The 23,910-nt window shown below is 58.6% G+C and overlaps 2 protein-coding genes and 1 pseudogene across 2 annotated transcripts; all 3 read right to left on the minus strand.

Moving 5' to 3' along the window:
* Positions 1-6,640: 6,640 nt before the first annotated feature.
* LOC129470476 (scavenger receptor class F member 1-like) lies at positions 6,641-17,586 on the minus strand. The gene is made up of 9 exons (XM_055258343.2): positions 17,403-17,586; positions 16,012-16,537; positions 13,503-13,721; positions 12,970-13,098; positions 12,696-12,799; positions 11,843-11,963; positions 10,035-10,156; positions 9,804-9,950; positions 6,641-8,393 (listed from the first exon to the last, which is right to left on the minus strand). Exons 1-9 carry the CDS (start codon positions 17,584-17,586, stop codon positions 7,534-7,536), a joined length of 2,412 nt encoding a protein of 803 aa, XP_055114318.2. The 3' UTR covers positions 6,641-7,533.
* A 1,094-nt stretch (positions 17,587-18,680) lies between these two features.
* Positions 18,681-22,321, minus strand: LOC129469957 (rab-interacting lysosomal protein-like). The gene is made up of 7 exons (XM_063629752.1): positions 22,078-22,321; positions 21,913-22,006; positions 21,704-21,810; positions 21,335-21,580; positions 20,886-21,031; positions 20,371-20,493; positions 18,681-19,148 (listed from the first exon to the last, which is right to left on the minus strand). The coding sequence occupies exons 1-7, from the start codon at positions 22,303-22,305 to the stop codon at positions 18,971-18,973; spliced, it is 1,122 nt and encodes a 373-aa protein (XP_063485822.1). The 5' UTR covers positions 22,306-22,321; the 3' UTR covers positions 18,681-18,970.
* Positions 22,322-23,123: 802 nt separating this feature from the next.
* LOC129469947 (pre-mRNA-processing-splicing factor 8-like) overlaps positions 23,124-23,910 on the minus strand; it is a 35,938-nt pseudogene continuing 35,151 nt past the window's right edge.

Genomic DNA, 23,910 nt, shown 5'->3' on the forward strand with positions numbered 1-23,910 from the left:
CTCCCCCCCGCGCCCGAGACCCTTCCCCAGAATTGGTTTCTTCAACCACAAGATCAGCGCCCAGAGCTACGGAACGGCCCGCCCCGGCGCGCTCATTGGCCGGATGGCGCAGGAACTGCCGCGCCATTGGCCGCCGTCTAGGTCGCTAGGCGCTGCGGCCACGCGAACCCGGCGTGGGAGACGAGGAGCCGGTTCAAACCGGCGGCGCGAGCCAGCCGCGCGACCCCCATCTCGGGCGTTTCCCCGGCAACTCGTCCATTTCCATGGCCTCGGACCCCCGCGCCTCCATCCCCAGCCCGCATCTGTTCGTCATCTCTTACTTGGCGGCCCCTCATCACTCCATCTCTCTCCTCTTATTCCCACGTTTTCTCCCTACGCCCCTTCGGCGGCCGCTTCTGCCCCCGCGCCCTCGCCCCGGCTGCCATCCCCGGCTCCAGCTCACCCGGCTCCTCCGGCGTGTGTCGGGCCCGCCCGGCGCCTTTTCTGCCCTCTTTTATTCCAGCCCTTTTATTCCGACCCCAAGAAGAAAACACTGCCGCCCGCTGATTGGCTGAGCGGGGCTGGAAACAGGCGTCGACCAATCAGCAGCCAGCCCCCCGCCCGCCCCGCCGCGAGCAGAAGCCGGTTCCGGCCGGACTCGGAGACAAACAAGAGAGATGGGGGGCGGGAGGGGCCTGGGCGCTGCGGGCCGGGCCTCCGCTCTGCAGTCTTCAACCCGAGTCACAGCGCAGCCGGGAACCCCCGGCGACATCGCCCCGCGGCCTCTCCAGCGGCCTGACCCTGCCAGGCTGGGGCTCCGGCTCCGCGTCCCGGCCCCCAGCGGACTCCCCACCGAGGCCGCCGGGCCACCAGCGCCCCCAGCCGGGCTCTCCCGCGGCCGCCCCGCCGTCCCCAGCTGCCCCCTGCGCGCCAGTCACCACGCCCAGATGCGCCGGCTCCGCACGGTGGTTCCATTCTCGAATCCCCACCCCGCCTCCTCCCGGCACAGCGCCGCCGTCCCCGCCGCCTCGGGCTTTGCGTCCTGATTCCTCGCTCCCCCGCCCCGGTGGTTCCCGTCCCGGTGTATTCGGGGCCTGGGATCCCGGACCCGGTCCAGCCGTGGCGCCCCCTGCTGATGCACTGACCCCTTCCCCTCTCCCGGGTGCCGTCTGCCCGGTCCCTGGAAATTGGCCCTTGGAAATCTGCAAGGGGATTTGGGGCTGGTCTGTCCTGTCCTAGGACGGGGTCTCCTGAGGTCCCCCCATCAGACTGACCTTTCTCCGCCCGTGTTCACGCACTGCTCGGTCCCCCGGGGACCCTCCACCCTTGATCGTCATCTGGGTGCTCCCTGCCCGCACTGGCCACCTTCACCCCGTTCCCCGTACCTTTCAGGGAAGGTCCCTCCACAGGGCGATGCTCCGGGCCACGTCCGCCAGCTGGTACAAGCCAGCGAGGGTTCGAGGGGGCTCCGGGTCCCCGTCTGATAAGCCCGGGCTCCGAAAGCTCAGCTCCCCGTCTTCGTCCCCCGGATCCGAGGCACTAGCCCGACCTCGGAAGACCGTCTGACTGCCCCAGAATCGGCTTGGTCTCCCTGGCTTGCTCCGGGGGGGCTGGCTTAGCACTCCAGGGCTGCCGCGTGGTGTCCACGTCTGGAATCCCAGCGGTTTGGGAGGCTAAGGTCGGAGGGCCACTTGGGGCCAGGAGTTCGAGACCAGCCTGGGCAGCATGGCGAGAAACATCTCTACCAAAATAAAAACCAAAAATAAAACCCCACCACCACCCCAGGGCTGTAGGAGCCCCAAACCCCTCTTGCTCCACCTGCCCCAGTCCGAGTGTGCCCCCTACTGTCTAGAATCCGCCCGGGCCACCTGGCGAGGGCAACCGCCCCCAGACGAGGCTTGGAGCTGTCAGCCTGCTGGGGAGTGGCTCCAGCTGGTAACCTCCCCGGTTCCTCACCCTGTGGAACCCTTCCCACTCACAAGCTTTCAACTGCCATCTGAAAAATCTCTTCCTTCACCCTTCCCTCCTCTTTGAGCAGCCTGAGGGCACTGCAGGGTCAAACATACCTCAAATATCCCCCAGAACTGTCCTCCACATTTTCTCAGATAACCATACTACTGTCTACTGAAGTTAGATACCAAGAACCCTCTCTTTTTTCTTTTTTTTTGAGACAGGATCTCAGGCACCCAGACTGCTGGAGTGTGGTGGCATGATCATAGCTCACTGCAGCCTCGATCTCCTGGGCTTAGGTGATCCTTCTGCCTCAGCCTCCCAAGTAGCTGGGACCACAGGTGCATGCTACCACACTTGGCTAATTTTTGTATTTTTTGTAGAGATAGGGTCTTGCCCTGTTGCCCAGGCTGGTCTCAAAGTCTTGGGCTCAAGTGATCGTCCCACCTCAGCCTCCCAAAGTGCAGGGATTACAGGCATGACTCACAGTGCCCTGCTGAGAACCATCCTTTCATCAGACATTTGTTAGGCAGTCGCTGTGATTCTGCCTCTCCCTCACTCCATCCCCATCAAGCTGATACAGCTGTATCTCCTACATATTTACCTAATCGGTCCATCTGAGCCCTTAGGCCCGTAACTACTGTTGAGCCACCTTCAAATTTCAACTCCTCAAATCCAGCCCCCATCTCATCCCAGGGTACTAAGGGAAATGTAAATGTGACCTCCGCCAAAATCCTTCAGAAACTTATTTGTAAAACAGGATAAAGTTCCAGTTCCTGGCTGGGCACGGTGGCTCACGCCTGTAATACCAGCACTTTGGGAGGCTGAGGCGGGCAGATCACTTGAGGTCAGGAGTTAAAGACCAGCCTGGCCAACATGGTGAAACCCTGTCTCTACTAAAAATACAAAAATGACTGGGCGCGGTGGCTCATGCCTGTAATCCCAGCACTTTGGGAGGCTGAGGCGGGCGGATCACAAGGTCAGGAGTTTGATACCAGCCTGGCCAAGATGGTGAAACCCTGTCTCTACTAAAGATACAAAAAATTAGCCGGGCGTGGTGGCGCACACCTGTAATCCCAGCTACTCTGGAGGCTGAGGCAGGAGAATCACTTGAACCCGAGAGGTGGAGGTTGACAGTGAGCCGAGATTGTGCCACTGCACTCCAGCCTGGGGAACAAGAGCGAAACTTCATCTGAAAAAACAAAAGATCTGGGTGATGTGGCACGCGCCTGTAATCCCAGCTACCGGGGAGGCTGAGGCAGGAGAATTGCTTGAGCCGGGGAGGTAGGGGTTGCAGTGAGCAGAGATTGCACCACTGTACTCCAGCCAGGGCAACAAAGCAAGACTCCGATTCAAAAAAATAAAATTAAAAAGCTCCAGTTCCCCAATTTGACCCACACAGGCTCCTCCCTCTCCCTCCCTCTGGAGGACATCTGACCTGCCTGGGCCCCAATGCTCCAGTCACATGGAATCGCCTGTGGTTTCTGCACCTGCTGTTCTCTCTCCTCTAGCTCTCGACATAGCCTCATTTTGGACAGCACCTCCTCTGGGAAGCCTTCCCTAACCACTCCCCATTAATACTGCTCACTTTATTTGTCCACTGCTGGCATTGTTTTTTTTTTTGAGACGGAGTCTCGCTCTGTCGCCCAGGCTGGAGTGCAGTGGCGCGATCTCGGCTCACTGCAAGCTCCGCCTCCCGGGTTCATGCCATTCTCCTGCCTCAGTCTCCCAAGTAGCTGGGACTACAGGCGCCCGCCACCACGCCCAGCTAATTTTTTGTATTTTTAGTAGAGACGGGGTTTCACCGTGGTCTCGATCTCCTGACCTCGTGATCCACCCGCCTCGGCCTCCCAAAGTGCTGAGATTACAGGCGTGAGCCACCGCACCCGGCCGCTGGCATTGTTTTATAATTAGCTATTCATCTGTTTGTCTTCCTCTCTAATTGACTATGAACTCTTTGGGGGCAGGACGGTGTCTTATTCAACTTTGTATAACTAGCCCTTGATAGAGAAGCAAGCACAAAGCAGTTGCACAATATGAGTTTGTGGAATGAAAACATGAACTCATGAAAAGTGGCAAAAGTCCAGGCGCGGTGGCTCACACCTGGAATCCCAGCACTTTGGGAGGCTGAGGTGGGTGGATCACCTGAGGTCAGGAGTTCGAGACCAGCCTGGCCAACATGGCAAAACCCCATTGCTACAAAAAGTACAAAAATTAGCTGGGCATGGTGGTGGGCGCCTATAATCCCAGCTACTCAGGAGGCTGAGGCACAAGAATGGCTTGAACCTGGGAGGCAGAGGTTGCAGTGAGCCAAGACAGAAAAGAAACTCAACCTTAGAATACTCAGAAATTTAAATTGTAATGAGATACAATTGTTGATGGCTAAACACACACAAAAAAATTATATATACTTTTTAGAAGCTTTAGTGGCTGGGCACAGTGGCTCACACCTGTAATCTCGGCACTTTGGGAGGCCAAGGCGGGAAGATCCTCTGAGGTCAGGAGTTCGAGAGCAACCTGACCAACCTGGCAAAACCCCATCTCTAATAAAAATGCAAAAAAATTAGCTGGACGTGGTGGCACGTGCCTGGAGTCCTGGCTACTCAAGAGGCTGAGGCAGGATAATTGCTTGAACCCAGGAGGCAGAGGTTGCAGAGCCGAGATTGTGCCACTGCACTCCAGCCTGGGCGACAGAAAGAGACTCCGTCTCAAAAAATAAAAAAATAAAGAAGCTTTAGCATATGTTACTTTATTTTTACCAAGGTAAAATAATGAGATACCATTTTTTAACTGATCAGATTGAGTGTGGGGAAATGGATTCCCCCATAATTTGTGAGAATACAAATCCACGCAACATTTTTGGAGACAATTTGGAGTAAGTACAGAAGTGTCTAACTTCCTTACCCTACAACTCAACAACCCTGCTTCTAGGAATCTATTCTATAGAAAAACTTGCACAAATGTAAAAATAAATATGGGGCCTGGCGCGGTGGTTCACGCCTATAATCCCAGCACTTTGGGAGGCCAAGGTGGGCAGATCACCCGAGGTCGGGAGTTCGAGACCAGCCTGACCAACATGGAGAAACCCCCGTCTCTACTAAAACTATAAAATTAGCCGGGCGTGGTGGCGGGTGCCTGTAATCCCAGCTACTCAGGAGGCTGAGGCAGGAGAATCGCTTGAACCTAGGAGGCAGAGGTTGCAGTGAGCTGAGATCGTGCCACTGTACTCCAGCCTGGGCAACAAGAGCGAAACTCCGTCTCAAAAAAAAAAATAAATAAATAAATATGGACAAAGTTGTACACTATGTCATTGCTTGTTGTATCAAAACAGATCAGAACAACGCAACCTTCCATTGGTGGGGGAATGATTTAAATAATTGTGCTAGATGGAATCTCATGTAGTCATTTTTTAAATAAAGAGAGTTAGCTTTATATTTATGGACATTGAACTATATCCAGGATATGTCGTTAAGTGAAAAAGCAAGTTGAGGCTGGCCGCGGTGGCTCATGCTTGTAATCCCAGCACTTCAGGAGACCAAGGCGGGTCAGGAGTTCGAGAACAGCCTGGCCAACATGGTGAAACCCCACCTCTACTAAAAATACAAAAATTAGCCGGGCGTGGTGGTGGGCGCCTGCAGTCCCAGCTACTCGGGAGGCTGAGGCAGGAGAATCGCTTGAACCTGGGAGGCAGAGGTTGCAATGAGCCGAGATTGCACCACTGCACTCCAGCCTGGGCCACAGAGCAATACTTTGTCTCAAAAACAAACAAAAAAAAGAAGATGAGGAATGGTATGCTTAGTATGCTAAAATTTTGTTTTTGTTTAAAATATTTGTTGACATGTACACAGAAAAACATCTGAAAGAAAGCACCTCAACTGTTGATGAGATTCTCTGAGCACTGAGATAGAAGGGGGAGGGGGGGCTGCCCCTGGCCAGGCGTGGTGGCTCACGCCTATAATCCCAACACTCTGGGAGGCCGAGGCGGTGGGGCCCTTGAGGTTGGGAGTTCCAGACCAGCCTGGCCAACATGGTGAAACCCTGTCTCCACCAAAAAACACATAAATTAGCCGGGCGTGGTGGCAGGCACTTGTAATCCCAGCCACTCAGGAGGCTGAGGCAGGAGAATCCCTTGAACCCGGGAGACAGAGGTTGCAGTGAGCCGAGATCATGCCACTGCATTCCAGCCTGGGTGACAGACTGAGACTCCATCTTAAAAAATAGGCCGGGCGTGGTTGCTCACCGCTGTAATACCAGCACTTTGGGAGGCCGAGGCGGGCGGATCACGAGGTCAGGAGATCGAGACCATCCTGGCCAACACAGTGAAGCCTTGTCTCTACTAAAATACAAAAAATTATCCAGGCGTGGTTGCAGGTGCCTGTAGTCCCAGCTACTCGGGAGGCTGACGCAGGAGAATGGCCTGAACCTGGGAGGCGGAGCTTGCAGTGAGCCAAGATCGCACCACTGCACTCCAGCCTGGGTGACAGAGGGAGACTCCGTCTCAAAATAAATAAATAAATAAATAAATAAAATAAACCTAGGGGGGAGGGTTGCCCCTTTGCTTTTCTGACTAGGTAATATGTGAGCAAAGAATTCAAACAAGACCAAAAAGCTGCCAGGGAAAAGTAGATTCTGTCTCTCTCTTGACCCACAGACGCCTCTGGGGAGAAGGGAAATCTCTGTTTTACTTTATACATGTCTATAATGTTAGTACTTTTTATTTTTTTAACAAAGATCGTTGCTTTTTATTATACTTTATCAAATTCAATCCAGTAACAAAAGTAAAAAAGAATGTTCACTGTAGAAAATTTGCGAACTATACAAAAGTTCCAGAAGAAAATAAATATCACCTACAATCTCATCTTCCAGAGGAAAATACCATTTAGTGCCTTTCCCTTGAATCTGTTTTTATGCACATACATCCTTTTTAAAAAGTTCACAGGCCGGGCGCGGTAGCTCACGCCTGTCATCCCAGCACTTTGGGAGGCTGAGGCAGGTGGATCACGAGGTCAGGAGATCGAGACCATCCTGGCTAACATGGTGAAACCCCGTCTCTATTAAAAATACAAAAAAAATTAGCCGAGCGTGGTGGTGGGCACCTGTAGTCCCAGCTACTCGGGAGGCTGAGGCAGGAGAAGGGCGTGAACCCAGGAGGCGGAGCTTGCAGTGAGCCAAGATTGTGCCACTGCACTCCAGCCCGGGTGACAGAGCAAGACTCTGTCTCAAAAAAAAAAAAAAAATTTGTCTAGCCAATCTTTTATCAGCAAACATGTAGGTTGTTTGCCATTTCAGAAAAATGTTTTGCACATGAAAGAAAGAATAGCCCTTCTGAGGCACACAGGGTCCAGGACAGCAGAGAAGTCCCTGCAGGCAACCCTTCCTGACCCCATCCTGCAGGGTCTCTGCCCAGGCCTTCCTGGCCCCCTCCGGGAGCAACGCCAGGGGCCTGGGCCAACTGGCCTGGAAGCCTTGCCTTTTCCCTGTGGAGGCGCAGAGGCCCTGGTTTGTCTGTCCTGGCCCTGGGATCATTTTCCAGCACACAGCACAGTCTAGTCCATGGGCAGTTTCGGTCCCATCCAGTCTCCCCACTCCCCAAATTCAAGGTCCTCAGGGTTCTGGTGGCCTGGAGATGCGTACAACGTTCTCATACTCAGGTTCCTCCTGCCTTTCCTCTTTAGCTTGCTTCTGGGGATCCCGTTTTGGGGAGCCACCCCCAGAGACTGGCTTCTGGACTCTCCCTGAACTCTCCATGCCAGCCCCCAGCCCCTGGGCCGCTTCCTCTGGTCTGACTGCCACAGGCCCTGTGGCCCCAGGAAGCCCAGCTTTTGGGGCTGAGTTGGGGCTCTGGCTGACAGAGCCAGAGGCCAGGCCAGGGCTGCCCTTTTTCCGATTCAGGGCCTGGCGTGGAGGCTTAGGGATGGCTCTCTTGACCTTGGGTTCTGCCTGGCCTTTCTGAAAGCTACCAAAATGGCGGAAGACAGAGCGGACAGGGCCTTCGGGTCCCTGGGGCGTCCCCGCCAGCATGTAGATGGTGGTCACGGGGCCTGAGCTCTCCTGGACACTGCCCTCAATGGCTTCCACGTGCTCAGCCACTGTCCGGCCACCAAGTGGGGGCCGCCGGTGGCCAGTGGCTGAATCCCCGGGACTGGCAGCTGCAGGAAAGGACTCGTGTGCTTCTGCTTCCTCTGGGCCTGTGGACTCTTCGGCTTCCCGGCCCTCAGGACCCGATTGTGCCCCCCGGGAGAGCCTCTTGGGCTTTCGGAGCGGGCTGGAGAGCTCCCCTGAGCTTCGGCGACTCTGTGGCGCAAACTTTGTACCTTCAGCAAAGGAGACCGATGGCCGCTTGGCCCGAGCTAGGCTGGAGGTGCGTGGGATGGCGAATGGCGTGGAGGCGTCCTCAGGGGGCGGGAAAGCACCTCCAGCCAGGCTGGCCTCTGACGACTCTGCCTGGGCCACAGGGACCATCCCTGGCAGAGGAGACAGAAGAGCTTGGCTGGAGCTGAACTGGCCACCCCAGTGCATCCTACCCACAGCTCAGCATCTTCCAGGAGGCCTCAAAAATAGGGCAAGGAAGAGGGCAAGGATGAGGAGAGTGGCAGAAGGACCAATTCACGTAGACGCTGTTACTTCTACCCTCTTTTTTTTTTTTTTTTGAGACGGAGTCTCGCTCTGTCGCCCAGGCTGGAGTGCAGTGGCGCAATCTCGGCTCACTGCAAGCTCCGCCTCCCGGGTTCCCGCCATTCTCCTGCCTCAGCCTCTCTGAGTAGCTGGGACTACAGGTGCCCGCCACCACGCCCGGCTAATTTTTTTGTATTTTTAGTAGAGACAGGGTTTCACCGTGGTCTCGATCTCCTGACCTCGTGATCCGCCCGCCTCGGCCTCCCAAAGTGCTGGGATTACAAGCGTGAGCCACCGCGCCCGGCCTTTTTTTTTAATTTTTGTAGAGATGGGGTCTCACTATGTTGGCCAGGCTGGTATCAAACCCCTGGCCTCAAGCAATCCTCCCGCGTCAGCCTCCCAAAGTGCTGGCATCACAGGTGTGAGTCACCACACCTGGTCTCTATACTCTTTCCTCACCACGTCTCCCTACTTTGAAATACTGTCACACTCTAACCAAGCTAAAACTCTTTTGATGGTACACAGCCACATCCCTCTCACCTCTGGGCCTTTGTGTATGCTGTTCCATCTTCCTGAAACATCATTCCCTCCTCTCCCTGACTTTCACTTGGCTAACTCCTACTGATTCTGCTAGACTCAACTGGGATACCACACACATCTTCCCTGACCCCAGTCACCGCAGCATGGCTAGCGAATGAGCCCCTACTTGTATGTCCCCCATGGAAACACATATCACTGTGTCCTGTCATTGTCTGATGACTGCTCATCTGACTCTAAGCTCGGTGAGGATAGGAATCTTCTTGTTATCTCTTGCATGCCCGGAGCCAAGAACAGTGACTAACACAGAATGGGCCCTTAGTAACTGTTTGCTGGCCGGGCACGGTGGCTCACGCCTATAATCCCAGCACTCTGGGAGGCCGAAGCAGGCAGATCCAGAGGTCAGGAGATCAAGACCATCTTGGCTAACATGGTGAAACCTGGTCTCTACTAAAATACAAAAATTAGCCGGGTATGGTGGCGGGCGCCTGTAATCCCAGCTATTTGGGAGGCCGAGGCAGGGGAATCGCTTGAACCCGGGAGGCGGAGGTTGCAGTGAGCTGAGATCACACCACTGCACTCCAGCCTGGCGACACAGCAAGACCCAGTCTCAAAAAATAAATAAATAAATAAATAAATAAATAACTGTTTGCTGGAGGACTAAAGAGGGGGTCGTGGTGGGCAGGGCTGCTCAGGGGCTATGTGGGCTGTTGGGGGGCTACCTTCTTGGGGTGCCACACAGTAGGCAGGACCCTCGTCTGCCTCTCCAGACTCAGGATCGGATGAGAAGGAGTCATCGGAGGCCCATCCGGCAGAGGGCGGCTCGATGAAGCTGTGGTTGAAGGGGACCTCCGGGTCGTGATGTGAGACTGCAGAGACTCCAGATCAGGCGCCTGCAGGACCTGATGCAAAGCCTTGTCCAATCCCAGCCCCCACCCCCAGTGCCCACTGACCTGTCACCCAGGGTAACTTGTGGGAGCTGAGGGAACCACAGGGCAGCGTGGAGCCCAAGCTGGTCAATGTCCCCCAGACCTGCAGCTTCATCCTGGACACGGTAGCTCCATCTCTCGCTGGCCTGAGGGAGGAGGGTAGGGACAGTGGTCAGTACATAAGACCCACAGTGACCTGGGTCACCTTGGCAGGGTGTGACAGGGTGACTACCTCTACTTCAGTGGCACTCTACTGACTGCAGAATAAAATCTAAATGATTGAGCCGAAGATTCAGGCCTGCCACAGAACAAAGTGTGGCTCTAGAGTCAGACAGCCCTGAGTAACAACTCTGGTTCAGACGTCACCTCCCTAGGCCTCAGTTTCCGCATCTGTAAAACAGATCCTATCTGTCTGTCTGTCTGTCTGTCTATCTATCTATCTATCCATCTATCATCTATCTGAGCTTTTTGCAGGACCTGGCAGGTGTTTGTTATTATCATCCTAGCTGAGCCCCAGCTCACCTGTCTCTCTCTCATTCTCTCTCTCTCTGTGTCTTTATTTTTTGAGACAGAGTCTCGCTCTTATTGCCCAGGCTGGAGTGCAATGCTGCAATCTTGGCTCACTGCAACCTCTGCCTCCTGGATTCAAGCGATTCTCCTGCCTCAGCCTCCTGAGTAGCTGAGATTACAGGCGCCCACCACCGCGCCCAGCTAATTTTGTATTTTTAGTGGAGATGGGGTTTCACAATGTTGGCCAGGCTGGTCTTGAACTCTTGACCTCAGGTGATCCGCTCGCCTCGGCCTCCCAAAGTGCTGGGATTACAGGCGTGAGCCACTGCGCCCCGCCCACCTGTCTCAAATGACACCCCCTCCAGGAAGCCTTCCCTTGTTCCCACTCTGCTCTACCCCCACATGTGGAGGAGACTGCTCCGCTCTTCACCCTTCCTCCAACAGCACTTGCACCCGTCTTCGTGTCCCTGCAAGGGGCTTCTTGCCACCCTGGGCCAAGCACAGAGGAGGACGTGCTGTTGGACTAGGGCAGGAACTAGTCAGAGAGCACCAGACGAAGAGTCCAAAAAGGTGCAGAGGGGCTTCCTGTGTGTCAATAACCAACTAGATCACCTTGGGCCTCAATGTCCTCTGGGAATTGAGGACCATAATCCTTCCGGCCCCACACTCCCTGTTCCAAACCTCCACGCTGTTTTGAGTCTCAAAGGAGCCTGGAATGTGAAGAGGTTTCATAAAGGAACAAAGCTCTGCACAAGCCCCCCTGCGCGGGCCCCACCAGCCCAACCCTTCCTCCCCTCTCCGTCTCTCAGGCAGCTACATTCTCTGCTAAACCGCTGCACAGACATTGATGTCACTTTCCTTTGTGGGCCATCTGAGGCCTGTTCTCTTTCCCTCCTGGCCCAGAGCCGGGCTGCTCCTTCCGTGGTCCCAGCCCTCCTCCTCTGGTCCCCGCCGGTGTCAGCTCTCTGCCTCCCGCTGCAGGCTCCAGTTCACCAGCCTGGTGCCCATGCAACTCAGAAACTTCCTCATCGAAGGCTTCCGAGGAGGGCAGGCAGCTGACCCGGTGTCTCCAGTGTCTCTAGGCCATGGCCACTGCCAATTACCTCCATCACCTCTGACCCACGTGGGCGACAAGGCCAGCCCTCCTCACCCCCAACACCTCTGACCTATGTAGGTGACAAGGCCAGCCCTCCTCACCCCCATCACCTCTGACCCATGTGGGTGACAAGGTCAGCCCTCCCCACCCCACAAGGAAACCAGATGCCCTCCTGCTCCCAGCCTGTGGCCTGAGCTGTGTGGGGAAGGGATGGGCTGGCGTTCACCTGTCCTTGAGGTCTGACCGGGTGGCCCAGCAGCAGCAGGCACAGCAGATGAGGCCCAGGAAGAGCAGCAGCAGAGGCACAAGGCTGCCCGCGATGAGGGCGGCGTCCCGACGGTGAGAGCCTGGGGGAGCCAGAGACGGGGGACACTCAGGCCTTCCTGTCTCCTACACATCCTGTCTTTGCTCTGAGTTGCCTGCTACCCAGAAGCTTCTTCCTGGGGGTCTCTCCCTGCCTCCGGGCAGCCCCTCTGCTGGCGTGTCCCCTCCACAGGTTCTGTGGCCCATTTCACAGGTTCTTGCCCCTGAGCCCATGTCAGTGTCCCGCCACCCCGCTGCCCATTTCATGGCTCTAGCCTGGTTTCGCAGGGGCAGGGGCTCTGTCACATCTTCAGGGGACCCCAGAGCATCCACACAGAGCTCAGGTATAAAGAATGTCTCTGGGCCGGGCACAGTGGCTCATGCCTGTAATCCCAGCACTTTGGGAGGCCGAGGTGGGCGGATCACCTGAGGTCAGGAGTTCGAGACCAGCCTGGCCAACATGGTGAAACCCTGTCTCTACTAGAAATACAAAAATTAGCCAGGCATGGAGGCGTGCGCCTGTAATCCCAGCTACTCAAGAGGCTGAGATGGGAGAATGGCTTGAACCTGGGAGGCGGAGGTTGCAGTGAGCTGAGATCATGCCACTGCACTCTGGCCTGGGTGACAGGGCAAGACCTCGTCTTAAGGAAAAAAAAAAAAAAAAAGAATGTCTCTGAAGTGCGCCCAGACTCCCTGGTGAGGAAGTTGCCCTGGAGCTCATGTGAAGGGCCCACCTTTCCCTGGCTACTGCACCCTGCAGCCTTCTTCCACCTTACCTGGCTGGCAGGACCCAGAGACAGGGTGGCAGAGTCCCTCTGGGCATTCACAAGGAACTGAGCAGTTGTTTCCATGGAAGCCGGCTGGGCAGGAGGCGTTGCAGCTATGGAGTAACATGGAGAGGCAGGCTGAGGGCTGGGTGAAGTTGGGGAGGCAGGCAGGAGACGGGCAGGGAGATTTCTGGGCACTGTCCAGGGAAGTTCAGGAAATGCTGCACACAGGCCTGACCTAGGCCCCTGGCACTCTCCTGCCCCCGGGGACCCCCGTCCTCACCTGGGCCCCCAGTAGCCGGCACTGCAGACACATTCCCCTGTCACAGCATCACAGGCCCCCTGAACACAGGTGGGGCAGGTAGAGCCACAGTCTTCCCCAAAGGTGCCAGTGGGGCAGGGGTCTTCACACCTGGGGTGAGGCAAGACTCGGGGAAGGGGAGAGCAAGGCAGGCCTGGCCCCCACCGTGGGGCCCCACCCCTCCGCCCCAGGCTCCTGGACTCAAGGACCCAACTGGCCACTCCTCAGCAGTGAAGCTCAGGTGCAAATAGGGCCTTGAACTTGGGGCCGAATCCAGCAGGTGACAGACAAGTCCCCAGAGGGGGAGGAGGGCAGGAAGCCTCAGAGGGGAGGGAGCTGGGATCCTGCCCAGGCCCCCCAGAACCCATTGCTGTCCCCTAGTCTTCAACAGGAGGGAGGCCCCTGGGGCCGCATGAACCTGTGTATCGGGGAGGGGTGGTGCTCTCAGACACAGCCGCTGAGCTGAGGGTCCTGGGGGGAGGTGTACCTCACCCTGAACAGAATGGTGCCCTCACCTGGGCCCCAGCCAGCCAGGGTCACAGCGCTGACAGTGGCCAGTATCTGGCTCACAGGCCTCCCCATGTTGGCAGTGAAGGCACTGCTGTTCGCAGCTCTCGCCAAAGGTGCCAGGCAGGCAGGGCTGCTGGCACTGGGTCCCATTCCAGCCCGGCTCGCAGGACTCACAGCTGCCCGTGTCTGGGGAGCATGGCTCATTGTGTTTGCAGTGGCCACAGCTGGGAAGAGAAGGGCTTCGTGGGAGCAGTGGGGGTGGATGGATGGAGCACCCACTCCTCCAATCCCTGTACTCCACGCAGGCCTTCGGGGGCCCTGGAGAGTGTTTGGGTCCCACCTGGGTCACTCAGGCAGGTTTGCACCTCAGTTTCCCCACGTTGTACAATGAAGACAAATGAGAGCTCTTACAGGACCCCACCCCTTTCCTTCGAAGCATCTGCTCTGTGACCATCTTTCCCTGGGTCCCAGGGTCATCAGCAGCCAGCAGCCCAGCCAAGGCAGGCAAGTCACCACCAAGCTCTGAGTCCCGTTTGCCAGGTCTGCCAGGTCTTCCCTCCTGCTCTTTTCACTTTTCCTTCTTCCACACTGAGCCGCCCCCAGGTCTGGCGTGAATGGGACTCAGTAGTGTCTTCTGCCCCATCATACAAAATACAAAAAATGTAAAGTGTTTTCACCCAGGGGTCCTCAAACCCTGGGCCATGGACTGGTACTAGTCTGTGGCATGTTAGGAACTGGGTGGCAGCATAGAGATGAGCAGCGGGGGAGCCTGACTGCCTGAGCTCTACTGCCAGCCAGATCAGCGGCGGCCTTAGATTCTCACAGGAGCGCCAGTCCTATTGTGAACTGCGCACGGGAGGGTCCAGGTTCCACGCTCTTTATGAGGCTCTAATGCCTGATGATCTGTCACTGTCTCCCACCACCCCTAGATGGCACCATTGAGCTGCGGGAGAACAAGCTCAGGGCTCCCACTGATTCTGTATTATGGTGAGTCATATAATTATTTCATTATAGATTACAGTGTAATAACAGAAAAATTGTCTGCCACGAAACCAGTCCCTGGTGCCAAAAGGTTGGAGACCACTGTTGTTACCAATATAATTTCACATGTGCCATATCTTAATTTCCCATTGATGCCTAACAGTTACCTGAAGGTTCTCCCTCAGATGCTTCACTAGCTGGGATCATATACTTGGGTTAGATCCATTAGTGGGGAGAAGAAGGGCAGTTTATAAAAGCCATTTAGCTGGTCCTGACCAGCATTTTTATTTTTTATTTTATTTTATTATTATTTTCTTTGAGACGGAGTCTCGCTGTGTTGCCCAGGCTGGATGGAGTGCAATGGCGCCATCTTGGCTCACTGCAACCTCCGCCTCCCGGGTTCAAGTGATTCTCCTGCCTCAGCCTCCCAAGTAGTTGGGATTACAGGCGCCCACCACCACGCCCGGCTAATTTTTGTATTTTTAGTAGAGACGGGGTTTCACCATGTTGGTCAGGCTCGTCTTGAACTCCTGACCTCAGGTGATCCGCCCGCCTCAGCCTCCCAAAGTGCTGGGATGACAGGCGTGAGCCACCGCGCCCAGCCAGGGATGAAATTTCTTATTGTGAGTGCAGCCGGTCAAAGTTTGAAAGCCACTGAGCCCTAAAGAGACCTTGCCCAGGACCCTTGGCCACTCTATCCACTTATTATCTACATATGGCTTGCTAGCAGTGCTAGTATTTTTTGCACAGCAGTAATCGATGAAACGAGCAGGTGGGGCTGGACCTGGGGCAACAAAGGGTTTTTAAAGTTTTTGTTTTGTTTTGTTTTGTTTGAGACGGAGTCTCGCTCTGTGGCCCAAGCTGGAGTGCAGTGGTGCGACCTCGGCTCACTGCAACCTCCGCCTCCAGGGCTCAAGCGATTCTCCTGCCTCAGCCTCCTGAGTACCTGGGACTACAGGAGCGGCCCGGCTAATTTTTGTGTTTTTAGTAAAGACGAGGTTTCACCATGTTGGCCAGGATGGTCTCGAACCCCTGACCTCAGGTGATGCACCCGCCTCAGCCTCCCAAAGTGCTGGGATTACAGGTGTGAGCCACCCCACCTAGCCGTCTTTTCCCCTTTCTCGTCCCTCTGCTTTGTATGTTTTTTGAGAGGAGCACGGCGAAGCCCTGACCCCTCCTCCCGGCGCCCCGCCCCGGCCACCTGTCTCCGCTCCACCCTGCCCGCTCACCTGTCTGACCTCAGGTGATCCGCCCGCCTCAGCCTCCCAAAGTGCTGGGATGACAGGCGTGAGCCACCGCGCCGAGCCAGGGATGAAATTTCTTATTGTGAGTGCAGCCCGCTGCCTGTGTCCCAGCCCCGCTAACCTGTGTCCACCTCAGCCCCCTCCCGCGACCGCCCATCTGTGCCCGCCCCGCCCCCACCCTGCCCGCTCACCAGTTTCCACCCCGCCCCCGCCCCGCCCCGCCCACCGGTGTCCGCCGCGCCCCGCCTGCTCACTTGTGTCCGCCCCCGCCCCCGCCCCGCCCGCTCACCTGTGTGCGCACTGCACCCCGTGGCTGCCTGCCGGGCAGGGCAGCTCGCAGCGCGCTCCGCGGAAGCCGGGCGGGCAGGTGCACTCGCCGGAGGCGGCGCTGCAGCGGCCCCGCACACACTCGCACTGCTGCCGGCATTCGGGACCCCACCAGCCCGGCCGGCAGGCGCAGCGGCCCGAGTCCTGCTCGCACGGGGAGCCGTGGCAGGCGCAGCGGAAGCTGCAGCGGCGCCCCCACCAGCCCGGCTTGCACACGCAGGCGCCCGTGGCCTGCTCGCAGCGCGCCGCCGCGGGGTTGCACTGGCACGGGCGGCGGCACGTGGACGACCACCAGCCCGGTTCGCAGTGGCACACGCCGGTCGCGGGGTCGCAGCGCCCGTGGGGGCCGCAGGCGCACGGGAACTCGCAGCGGGCGCCCCAGCGGTCGGCCTGGCACTGGCAAGCGCCCGTGGCTGGCTCGCACTGGCCGTGCGGGTGGCAGGGGCAGCTCTCACGGCAGTCGGGGCCCCAGTACTGGCCCGGGCAGCCTGCGGGGGTGGGGACGGGAGGGGTCAGCGGGCTCAGGGCCGCGGGCAAACCCTTACCCTGCATCCCCTTCCGCAAGGAAAAGGGGCGCTGGGCCCACCCTCCAAGAGCCGGGGACAGACCCTCGGAACATCCGGCAGCCTGTCCTGGGCAACACTCACTTCCTGTCCGCTCTGACCTACAGAAAACCCTTAGCCATTAGTGGGAGGCTCAGCCTGCCACTTCACGTTCCAGAACACACTCAGAGATCCTGAGTGGGCGGGGGACTTGCCCAGAGTGTGGCACCGAGGTTGGTGGGCCTTCCTCCACGCTTGCTCCTCTCCGCCCAGATGGATCTCCGCTGGGCTGGAGGAGAGCTGGCTTCCTCCCGATCTCAGGCCTGGATACTGCCCGCCAGGGTGTCAGGAGAAGCCACCTTTCCCCTAGTGATTCCTTGATTCCTGGTGCCCACCCTCTGGCTCTCCTGCTTCCCAACCCCTTTCCCTTCCCTCTCTTTCTGCCAGAGAGGGCAGAGAGCCCGGCCAGGGGCCCCCTTCCATCTGTCGCCCATGTATAAGGCATATGTGGGAAAGACAAGTAATACACTCATTTTGCAATGAAGGGGAATCACAGGTTTTCTGAGAAGTGGAAGAGGAAGATGCTCAGGTAGGCAGCGCTTTGTGGACGTGGGTAAAAACCCGGTGACTCAGGCCATCTCTCGGGAGTGTGTGTCACTTCCTGTCTCTGGACTGCAATTCCTCAGTGAAGCTGGGAGGGATTCTGGCCCTGCTGTTCTGAGGCTGCATGGCTACCTGCCTTGCCTGCCCCCACACCACTGCCCCCCTACCCAGCTCTGCCCAGCAACTTCATCTGGCCCTTAAGACTCACGGGAGCTGCAGCGGGCCCCAAAGAATCCAGGCTTGCATCGACAGAGGCCCGGCTTCACACACACCTCGTCTTTCTGGCAGGCGTCCGGCCCCTCACAGATGGCTGAAAGACACCCCACCCAGGTTGGAAAGACGGGAGCAGAACCAGGGGACACCCCTGCCCTCTCACGGGCTCCAGGGGCCATGCCTCCTCAAGAGGTGCCCCTTCAGGCCTGGGGGACGTCACAGGAGAAACCCTGGCTCCTGGTATCAGGAGGGGCAGGCTCCGGGGGGTAGGAAGGAAGGGTTGTCACTGGGCTACGGCCTCCCTTCTCCTTGGCTGAGGGTCTGTCCTGGCTACTCACGGACGGTTCATTCTTGATCCTTCTGCCTCCAGCCTGCGCAGCACTGCAGCTCAGCAGAGGGGCTGTGGGGCAAAAAGGGGTCAGCCGGACATGGCGCGGGGTGCAGCCTGGCCCCGAGCGAGGTGGATCACTGTCTCTGGCTGAAGTGGGGGAGGCTGCCTTAGTCCCCTGGAGAGGCCTAGCGGATCTTTATAGCTAGGGTCCCCAGCCCCTCCCCTCTCCTTCCCTGACCCTTCCACCATCCGCCCTGGCTAGCCACTACCTGCCAGACCGCCATCAGCAGCCCCTTCCTTTCAGCCTAAGCCCCCTTCCTAGTCTCCTCCTTCCCCTAACGACCTCAACACCGGTTCAACCACCAGCATCAGACTCCCACGAGACCCACCTGCTGGCCACACAGACGTGCTGCCCATTGGGGTCCAGCTCTGACCCCTGAGTCCCCTGAGTCCAGAGCAGCAGCAGCGGGAGCAGCAGCCCCAGCCCCATAGCGGCCAGCTCGGTGGGAGGGCTCAGGTTCATCTGGCCCCCACAGCTCCCAGCCCCCTCCCTGCTTCCTCTCAGGGCTTTTCCTGAGGAAACCAGGCCGGAGGGGCGGGCTGCCATGAGGCACCTCCCTGAGAGGGAGGGGGTGGCTGGAAAGACTGACACTCAAAAAAAGAAAGGGAAAGGAAGGCAATGGCAGGGCTGACTGGCCTGGGCCTGGAAGGGCCAGAAGAATGAAGTTGCAGGTCCCTGGGTGCCGGGGCCAGGGAAGGGGGTGGAGTGAGGGTGGGAGCCACGGCTTTCCATCAAGCCACACTCCCAAAGCAAGGCCTGAGCTCCAAGAAGCCACCCCACCCAGTGACGGAGCAAGGAGACCCACGAGGACCCCTCAGCCAGCCTCTGCTCCTGGCAGGGTTGGGAGGCGGCACAGACGTGGACAGACAGGCGAAGAACAGTTTCTGTGTATTACGGGCAGTTCTTTATTACATGAGCTCAGGCCGTCTGCACAAAGCCCTGGGAGCTAGGCAGTCAGCTCTCATTTCACGGATGGGGAAACTGAGACGCAGAGAGGCACTCTTGTATCTGGCCCCAGAGGCTCGGTACAGACGTAGAGTGGGAGGCAGGCTGAGCCCCCGTCCTGCCCTGGTGCAGGCCAGGATTGGGGCAGACCCCTGGCGAGGGCTGCGAAGGCGGGAGCCCTGTCCTCATTTGAGACCACGCATCCTTCCACAGCCAGACCCCTAAGTCAGGCCTCTGGGGCGGCTGAGGCCCCCAGACAAAGGTGTTCGTGGAGGGCAGAACAGGGCGGATCAGGAGCTGGCGACTGTGGTTGGGCCTCCTCTTCTCCCCCTAGCTTGCTGGGTGCAGGGCTGCTGGTCTCATCCTCAGAGGATTCGGCTTTACCCCGATACCATAGACCAAAGCTGGAGAGAGACAGCCAGAGGCACTTTGAGCCAGGAAGCCAGAGAGGTCAAGGATATGGGTGAGGGCAGGGGCTGGTGAGAAAAGGGGAGAGGGGGAAGAAAGGGCAGCCTGAGGGAGTGTGAAGGTGATGGGGGCCAGGGCCAGAGAAGCAGGAGGGGAGGGTGTGCTTAGAGCCAAGCACAGCAGGGTGACAGGCAGAGAAGCGGGAAAGGGGATCCTGAGAAGGACCAGCCAGGGCCCTTCCTCCCTCCCCACACTCTTGCCCTTCCCCTTCCCCTTCCCCCAACATACAAACTCTATATTTTGGACTCCGGGGGTGGGGGAGGATCTCCCTTATCATCGGAGAGCAGAAGCCACGAGCCATCCTCATCGTCACTGAGACAGAGGAGAGAGGAGAAGTGAGGGCCATTGATCAAGGCCCCGAGGGACAACAGGAATCCAGCAGGGGGGATGGAGGGACTGCAGGGACCCTGGGGTTGGTGAGAAGGCAACCCTGAGGAGATGCAGGATGTCGAGGCTTTAATTTTTAATTTTTTTTTTCTTTGAGACAGGGTCTCGCTCTGTGGCCCAGGATGGAGTGCAGTGGCGCGACCTCAGCTCACTGCAACCTCCGCCTCCCAGGTTCAACCGATTCTCCTGCCGCAGCCTCCTGAGTAGCTGGGATTACAGGCGCCTGTCCCCACGCCTGGCTAATTTTTGTATTTTTAGTAGAGACAGGGTTTCACCATGTTGGCCAGGCTGGTCTCGAACTCCTGACCTCAGGTGATCCCCCCACCTCAGCCTCTCAAAGTGCTGGGATTACAAGCGTGAGCCACCGCGCCCTGCCAAGGCTTTATTTTATAGCTTGACACACAGCAGGCCCTGACACAGCCGCGGCTACAGTTTCACCCCGGTGAGAATAAACAGACCCAGCCAAGACAGGAACTTGAAGAATGAATGTGGAGAGGCAGCGTCGTCAGGCAGAATGGACGGCAGGCAAGGCAAGGGGAGTGGTGAGATCCAGGGAGAAGGGCGCAGGCTGGACAGCGGACACGGGACACAGCCAGACCAGGTCAGCAGGCCCTAGAAGCGGCCAGGCTAGGGAGGCTCAAGGGGTGACCAGGTTGGGGTGACAGCCTCAGTCTGAGACAGTGGGCTCAGAGGGTGACCAGGCTGGGTCATCAGGCTCAGCAGAATGAGGGAGGGAGGCCTGGCTCAGTGGGAATGCAGGCAGGGACCTACCTGCTCTCTGCTTCCTCTGGTGTCCCTAACATCTTGGCCTTGATCTTCTTCCGCTGCTTCCGGACAGCCACCTTCATGGCCTCAAGCAGAAGGCCGGGGACCCGGTGGTCTGTGAGCAGCTCCCTACAAAAGAGGGGCAGGGAGGGAGAAAGCCCCGGTGATGCCAGCCATGGGGATGCCAGCAGTGGAGATGCCAGCCGCAGGCATCACTCCTGGTACCTGTGCACGCAGCTCTTCCCTGAACACCTGAAGCGCTCTGCCTTGCTGACACCCTCAGACCTTAGCTTAGGTGGCCCCGTGGCCCCCTCCTAGGAGAGCTGCCCTGGCTGCTGCAGCTGCGACCCTTTGCACTGTCCCTCTCCCCTGTCTGGATGACGTTGCAGGAGGGCAAGGGCTGTGCAATTCATGTCCTCCCAGTTCCCAAGGCAGGCCTTGCACATGTCACTTTGGACGGGTCAATGACTGGAGAATGATGTGGGGTGATCGGAGGCCCCCCGGCTTCCCAGCGTCCTCACCGCTGGAAGTAGGCCAGCTCCTCCTTGAGCAGGAACACTTTGGCTTTGAGTTCATTCCTCTCCTGAAGGATCTGCTCAAACTCCTCCCGACTGAAGCGGCACTGCCCTGCCTCCGAGGGGCACCCCAGCTGCTGTGCAGCCTCTGCCTTTGGAAGGACAGGCATGGTCAGAGGGTCGCCTCGGCTGGCGCTCCCCCGCCCCAGGGCCATCATGGGAATGCTAGAGGAAGTGACGGGCCGGGAGACTTGGGGGGCAAGGGTGCCCCAACAGATAACAGAGCAGTGCTCCAGCTGAGAGTGGGGGCCGAGGCCGGCCGGGGGCGCATATCTGTCTGCCACCTCCCCGCTTCCTGGCCCACCTGCTGTGCAGCATGCAAACCTTGCCCGAGCGCCCACCGAGCGCTGGACGCTGAGTCCTGGGCTGGGTCCTTGCCTTCATACGGCACTCACCGGGTCCTCAGGGTTCCCCGGGGCGCCTGCGCCGGTGGTCGCCCATTCGGGCTCCTGTCCGTACTGGTGCCTGGGCCGCCCGGCCTGCCCCCGCGCTCGCTCTTTAGCCTGCGGAGTCGCAGCTTCGCCAGGCTGCTGGAGCTCCCTCTCGCGGTCCTGCGCGGCGCGCAGCTGGGTCTGCACTGCCGCCAGCTTGTGCCGCAGCTCAGCGTTCACCAGCAGGAGGCGCTGCAGCTGCTCCTGCAACTGGGAGCGGAGCAAAGGGTGGGGTGGGCGGGGCACCGAGGGCCTCTGGAGCCCGCCCCGCCCCGCGCCTGCCTCTCTCCGCCCCGCCCCCGGAGCCCCGCCCCGCCCGCGCCCCGCCCCCACCGCCTCGGTCTCCTGGCCGCGCTGCCGCAGGTCGCAGTTGTGCGCCCGGAGTTCGTCACGCTGTCGGTCCGTGACCTCCTTGAGCTGCCGCAGCAGCGCGCGCTCCTCTGAGGAAGGGGCGTTCTTAGCGGCGGCGCGCGGCCCGCGGGAGGGAGGGGAGGACCCGAGCCGGTCGCCACCCGCCCTGCCCTGGCCGGGGCTGCGCTTACCCTGTGGCCCCGCGCGCAGCTCCCTGCGGAGGCGCTCGTTCTCCTCCCGCAGCCGCCGCAGCTCCTGCTCCGCTTGCTGCGCCGACACCTGCAGCTGGGGAGACCCGAATCTCAGGCTTCGGCCCTGTCGGCCCCGTGGGTGGCAAGGGGAGGGCCGTGACTCACCGAGTCCGGGGCGGGCCCCACGGCAGCCTGTTCCAAGAGCTCCAGCGCTGGCACCACTAGCGGCACCAGCCCGGCCGCCGCCTCCGGTCCAAAACGGCGCGCCAGATCCTGCAGCTCAGTGCCCAGGGCCCCAGCTAGATGGTACACAAGCTCCGCGGCCGTTCCCGACCCCGCGGCCTCCCGAGACCCCCAGCCAGGCGCCCCAGGCGCCGCCCTCCTGGGCTCCATGTCTCCCAGAGACTTAGGGCTGCGACCCCCCGCCCCCCACCCCCAACTAGGACGGGGAAAAGCCAAACAGTTCCGCCCCAGGAAGCCGTTTAGGGCGGTGTGGGCGGGGTAGAAGCGAGAAGGGTGGGGAGGAACGAGGAAGGGAGAAGGCGTGGGGAAGGGAGATAGTGCCCTAGGCCCCCTGGGCCCTGTCCTTTCTACTCCCAAGGTCACAGGAAACAGGACAGCCAACTTCCAGCCAGGCGTCTAAGAGCTGAGGCTCAGGGCTGCCAGTGGCCACTTTGGTGGCGCCCTCCCCACAGGCCCAATCCAGGCTCCGCCCGTTTGGAGTCATGGGGCCAACTTGGCAGTGGCCCGCTCCAGGCGAGAGGTGACAGGTAGGCGGCCGGTCTCTGGCCTCCGCCCGGCTGTACACAAACTGCCTGCCTGTGTTCTTGTTTTCCTGTCCAGGACTGAGACAGAAAGCTTAAAGGGCTGGGCGTGACACCACAGCCGCTCAGCACAAGCCGGAGTTCCTAGACCCGGGAAAGGGCAACTGCTCCCACAACTGTGGAAAGGAGGCGAGGGCTTCCAAGTAGTTTCGTAGAGAAAGCAGCAAATGTGGTCAAGGCAGCGGAGTGTGAAAGCCCAGCCCCGCCTCAGGTCTCCACTGAGTTCTGGGACTATCTCCCCCGAAGCCCTGAACAGGAAGGGGCCTCACACTCCTCCTTCACAGCTGAGCCCAGCACCTTGCTGTGAACCGCTCCAGTCCAGCCTCCTGTTAGACCTAAATCCAGAATTTGAGTTCGGGGGAAAAAAAAACAAACCTGCCCCTGAACTCCTGTTTATACAAAATTTATTACAATATTTTATTCAGGATGACAAGCCTTCAGGAGGTCAACACCACAAGCACAGACAGAGGGAAAGAGGCCAAACTGCTGAATGTCAGTGGCCTGTCTGGAGGGGCTGAGGCTGCGGCCTCGGGAGGCTGAAGCAGGAGGCAGGAAACAGGCACTAGGCATACAGGTCCTCCCGGTCCGCAGAGTAAACCTCCCCCTCCTGCAGGAGAGCGAAGTTGAGGAAGTGGGAAGGCCTGTGCACCTCGTGGTAGAACTCTTTGGGGTTCGCCAGCTGCAGCTCATATTTCATGTTGGGGTCATGCCGAACACCTTCGGGGAGAAGGAAACAGCCAGTGTTAACAGGGCTCCTGCCTCATGCGGCCTGTGCCACCTCCAAGCCAGCCAGGCCCCAAGTGCAAAGGGCAATGGCCTCACCTTATCCCTACTTCTACCCCCACATCCCCAGGCTCCTCCCACCTACCCATAAAGTTGTAGTTCCATGAGGACTGGGCGGGGACCATGAAGAAGCCCAGGAAGCGGTCGGACGGCAGCATCTGCACCCTCTCGTAGTGCGAAGGCAGGTAGCCCTTGGGGTTGTTGCCCTTGTCTGTGTTCTGGCGGCCCCACTCGTAGCCACTGGGGGTCAGCTTGTAGGCCGTCAGCGTACAGGAGCCTGGTGTGAAGCTGGGGGAGGGACGGGGACCAGAGTAACAGCTCGGGCCACTGTTCTGGGCCCTGGCCTGCAATCCCTGCCCCTCCATACTTCCTCCCAAGGAGCCCAGGCCCA

The sequence above is a fragment of the Symphalangus syndactylus genome, chromosome 20, assembly GCF_028878055.3.
Source record: "Symphalangus syndactylus isolate Jambi chromosome 20, NHGRI_mSymSyn1-v2.1_pri, whole genome shotgun sequence".
Lineage (NCBI taxonomy): Eukaryota > Metazoa > Chordata > Mammalia > Primates > Hylobatidae > Symphalangus > Symphalangus syndactylus.